Source organism: Zea mays, chromosome 7, assembly GCF_902167145.1.
Source record: "Zea mays cultivar B73 chromosome 7, Zm-B73-REFERENCE-NAM-5.0, whole genome shotgun sequence".
NCBI classification, from domain to species: Eukaryota; Viridiplantae; Streptophyta; class Magnoliopsida; order Poales; family Poaceae; genus Zea; species Zea mays.
This window is the reverse complement of record NC_050102.1, coordinates 171,249,918-171,253,476: the sequence shown is the minus strand read 5'-3', so window position 1 is coordinate 171,253,476 and position 3,559 is coordinate 171,249,918. Positions and strand designations below refer to the sequence as shown.

General features: G+C 54.7%; 1 protein-coding gene across 2 annotated transcripts; it reads right to left on the bottom strand.

Annotated features, from left to right (window-relative positions):
* Positions 1-335: 335 nt before the first annotated feature.
* On the bottom strand, positions 336-1,899 carry LOC100382812 (uncharacterized). 2 transcript variants are annotated; one of them, XM_035960658.1, is made up of 2 exons: positions 1,311-1,899; positions 336-1,146 (listed from the first exon to the last, which is right to left on the bottom strand). In XM_035960658.1, the coding sequence occupies exons 1-2, from the start codon at positions 1,492-1,494 to the stop codon at positions 683-685; spliced, it is 648 nt and encodes a 215-aa protein (XP_035816551.1). In that variant the 5' UTR covers positions 1,495-1,899; the 3' UTR covers positions 336-682. The 2 variants fall into 2 exon arrangements, with proteins under 2 accessions (XP_035816551.1, NP_001168983.1); NM_001175512.1 differs by having other exon boundaries at positions 351-1,146; positions 1,311-1,560.
* Positions 1,900-3,559: the final 1,660 nt, after the last annotated feature.

Here is a 3,559-nt window from a genome sequence, read left to right as displayed (position 1 = left end):
GCGGGCGACCATCCCCTGCGCGAAAAGCTGAACCGCCGTATGGTTCCAAGCCCACCCTTCCACAAGCGCGCGCATGGTGCACCTCACCGCCAATGATCGTCCCCACTCCACCAGCCCACCTGCATTTTTTTCGTGGCTTTCCGCGGGTGACGTCTGGAGTTTTTTTCTAGCAGAGCACCCACTTGGCCACTTGGGTTTTATTTTTACTAATGAGTAACACGCCATCGCGACTTTGTTAAGCTATACTCCAGTAGTAGACCATTGCGATAAAGCACTAATCTGGCTTCGGATAAGCTGATAGAGTTCCTGATCGAGCTGCTACGTTGAGGATAAGATCGACGCTTCGCTTTACCCTTGGTTTACAATTGTATTATTCAGCGACGGAGCGGTGACGCTGCTTTGTGCTTGCCAACAAAGTTGGGAAGAAACAAAATAAACAGTTGACGGACGGAGTCAGGCAGGCAGGTGCCGGCACCGGTGGGCGGTGGTGGCCCATGGTTTCTACGCGCCCAAAAAAAGGAAGAAGAAGACTACAGGTACCTCGCCGGCGAGACGCCGCTAGCTAGACAGACGTTTTCGCCGGGATCAGATCAAGCATACAGCACACCGCGCGCCGAGGGGCGCCACATGAAACATGATCGGCCGCTGGCCTTTTAGCCAGGCCGTCGGTGTAGCTAAAGTCTCAGACAAAAAGGTTCAGCAGCTCGGGCTCCCTCCCTCCACCGCCGCCGCCGCCGCTCGTCGTCGTCACGGACTCCTCGGAGGTCATGGACGGCGTGCCGGGCCGCCGCCGCCGCCGCTCGCCCGGCGCCGGGCACGACCCGGGGCTGAGCCACAGCCCGAGGTCGCACGACGGCTCCGGCGGGACGGGAGGCGCCGCCCCCACGTTCGCCCTCGTCGGCGCCCCCCGCTTCGCCGTGGAGAACGTCGAGCACCCCACGGCCCGCCTCGCCGTCGCCGCCAGAGCAAACGTGTTGTCGCGGCCCCCGTCGAACTCGGGCAGCGGCCCGATGGCGCCGCCCCGAAGCACCGTCTCCACCGCCGCCTGGCACAGCTGCCAGCTGCCCGCGCCGAGCAGCCCCACGGCGCCGCTCACAGGGTTGATCGTCCGCCCGGCCGCCTCGTACATCAACGACTGGAACACCGCTGCATCACGCGAGCGAGCGAGCGAGCACGTCAGCCATCAAGTCAGGAACCCACACGTGCGCGCGTGCGTGCGAGCGTGAGGTAGCACACTGGATCGTACGGATAACCGCGCCGCGTGCCGAAGTAACCAGCGAGCACCTCCGCCGGTGGGTTGAGGTATGTACCTGGGCGCTGCGGCTCGGGGACGGCGGTGAGGAAGGACATGAGGCCGGCGCGGCCGAAGAACTTGGCGACGAAGACGGTGGCGTGGCCCTGCGCCTCGGCGCCGTCGATCCACTGCAGGCACGGCCGCAGCACGCACGCGTCGCTGCACCCCTTGCGAAGCACGCGGCACCCGTTGCAGCTCATCCCCGGCACCCAGCACCACCCACGCTCCACCGGGAGGCTCACCTCTCATACAACGCCCAGCACTGGAGCCCGGCCAATGGCCACCCGGAGCGGAGGCCTAGTATATAAAGCGCAGCGCAGGCAACCAAGGGCTGGGGTCTCGGGTGACCCACGACCACGAGCTAACCAAGGGGTCGGGTCCGGTTAGCTAGGCGTGGTGGTGAGGATACCGGCTCTCAGCGTACGTGGGTTAGCGAGGCGGTAAAGTCCTCTCAGCAGCTCCAGGCTCCTGGGGTGCGGGGGGCGGCTCCGTGTCTCCGCGTTCGGTCGGGGCGATCGCGCACCGCCGGATGGGGATCGGGCGCACGCCTCGGGTGGTGCGGCGGGTGCGCCGCGCGCTCGCCCCGTCCCGGCGCGTGCTTTGGCGTGTCGCTGCGCGCCACTCCTTTCCGCGCCTTTGCGGGATGCGTGGATCCGCACATCGGGCGGAGGTGGCCCACGCCCACGTACGAACGCCCCCCCGCGCCCGGGACGACGCCCTGCGCCGTGGAACCTTGTAGTCCTCCGTGTGCCTAAGACCGGAGAGAGTGGTGAGTGCGCGCGCGCGACTGGTGGACAGTGAGCGAGTGCTTCGCCTTTCCAGGCAGCATTCGTCGCTTTCCTGGCACGACGAGGCTACGCGAAGCAGAAACTGAATGAACTTTAAAAAGTTGCGCAACTCCACTTTGAAGCTTATATCAGTTGTTTACTCTCGAAACTGCCTTTGCTTTTAACCTGAAAGAATACATGAGTGCTAGCAGAAACCTAATTCCGTAGTCAGGCGTCTAATCATCACATCTCTTGAATTGTGTTATGGCTTACCGCTTTTACGCACGGTGTTAGGGTGTGTTCCGTTACATGAATGAAATTTCGTATAGCAGACCTGAATTATATATCCTCGATGAGTACAAACAGGTTGACTGGATACAGTGACTTAAAAAAAAGGAAAAATAATGTTTCGTTGATTCCATCTTAATAGTCTCTGTAGAGAAATTTATTTAGTTGATTCGCACATACATATAGTATTGTTTATCTAAGAATGACGTGTGGGTTATTGCCTTGTGCACTGCAGCCGTCAGGAACTCAGGCTAGGCTCATGAGCTCGATTTGGACACACCCAAGGATGCAGCACGTGTTAAGGAATATTTATGATATACAAAATTGTAATAGGATATTTTAAATACTCTAGATGTTTTTGTTCTCAGATAGACTAAAATCTACTTTAGACGCATATTATAATTATCTTAAGCTCTTAGAGCCAGTTTCTATATATGTACTCAGCCGTAAGAAGTTATTATTCATATAACAAATTAATATGCAACGCATGCAGATATGACAGGTAACATGTGTACACCCGAGTTAAGGTTGTCATCAGTTCTTCCAAGCGCCTATGCACTATTACCTGGTATCAAAGTCATGACAAGATCATCGTCATCAACCTTCACGTGTTCCCTCTTTAGCTTAACCGTCACTAAGAAGGTGACAAAGTCCAACCATGCACTATGACATCAGCAAGATAGAGCTGCTATCCACAATGCTAAGTTATTCGGCTTCTGATCGGTGTCACCGAGGCATCGACGACCAAAATATCTTAGAAGGGCAACTACTAAAAAAATCGAGGTGCACAATCCATAACATGAAGATTGGAAACCATAGATCAAGAATGCCATGATCTATCTCATCTCATTTCTATCAAAAGAAACGTTGATATATAAGTTTTATTTTGAAAACCGTGGGTAAAACCTAGACAAAGATTTAATGCCTCTTTGCCTCACAAACAAGAGCAAGACTAACAAGTATAAAAAAAGGCAATATGTTTGTTTCTGAATACTTCGGAAGAATGAAATCTCTGGGTGATGAGATAGCAGCATTTGGCCGACCTTGAGAAAGATAAAGATTTGATGGAGTGTGTCATCTTAGGCCTCGATGATGACTATCTCTCACTAGTTTTTGTTGTTTGCCCTAGAAAGTAGTCGATCATAGTCAATGAGCTATTCGACCACCTTCTGATTTCGAGACCCATACAAACATTGTCTATGACAACAAA

Excerpts from the sequence above, each read along its gene's own strand:
- LOC100382812 (NM_001175512.1), bottom strand. The coding sequence starts at position 1,543 with ATGAGAGGTGAGCCTCCCGGTGGAGCGTGGGTGGTGCTGGGTGCCGGG. Across the intron at positions 1,147-1,310 it reads CCCCGAGCCGCAGCGCCCAG|CGGTGTTCCAGTCGTTGATG; the intron begins GTACATACCTCA and ends CGCGTGATGCAG.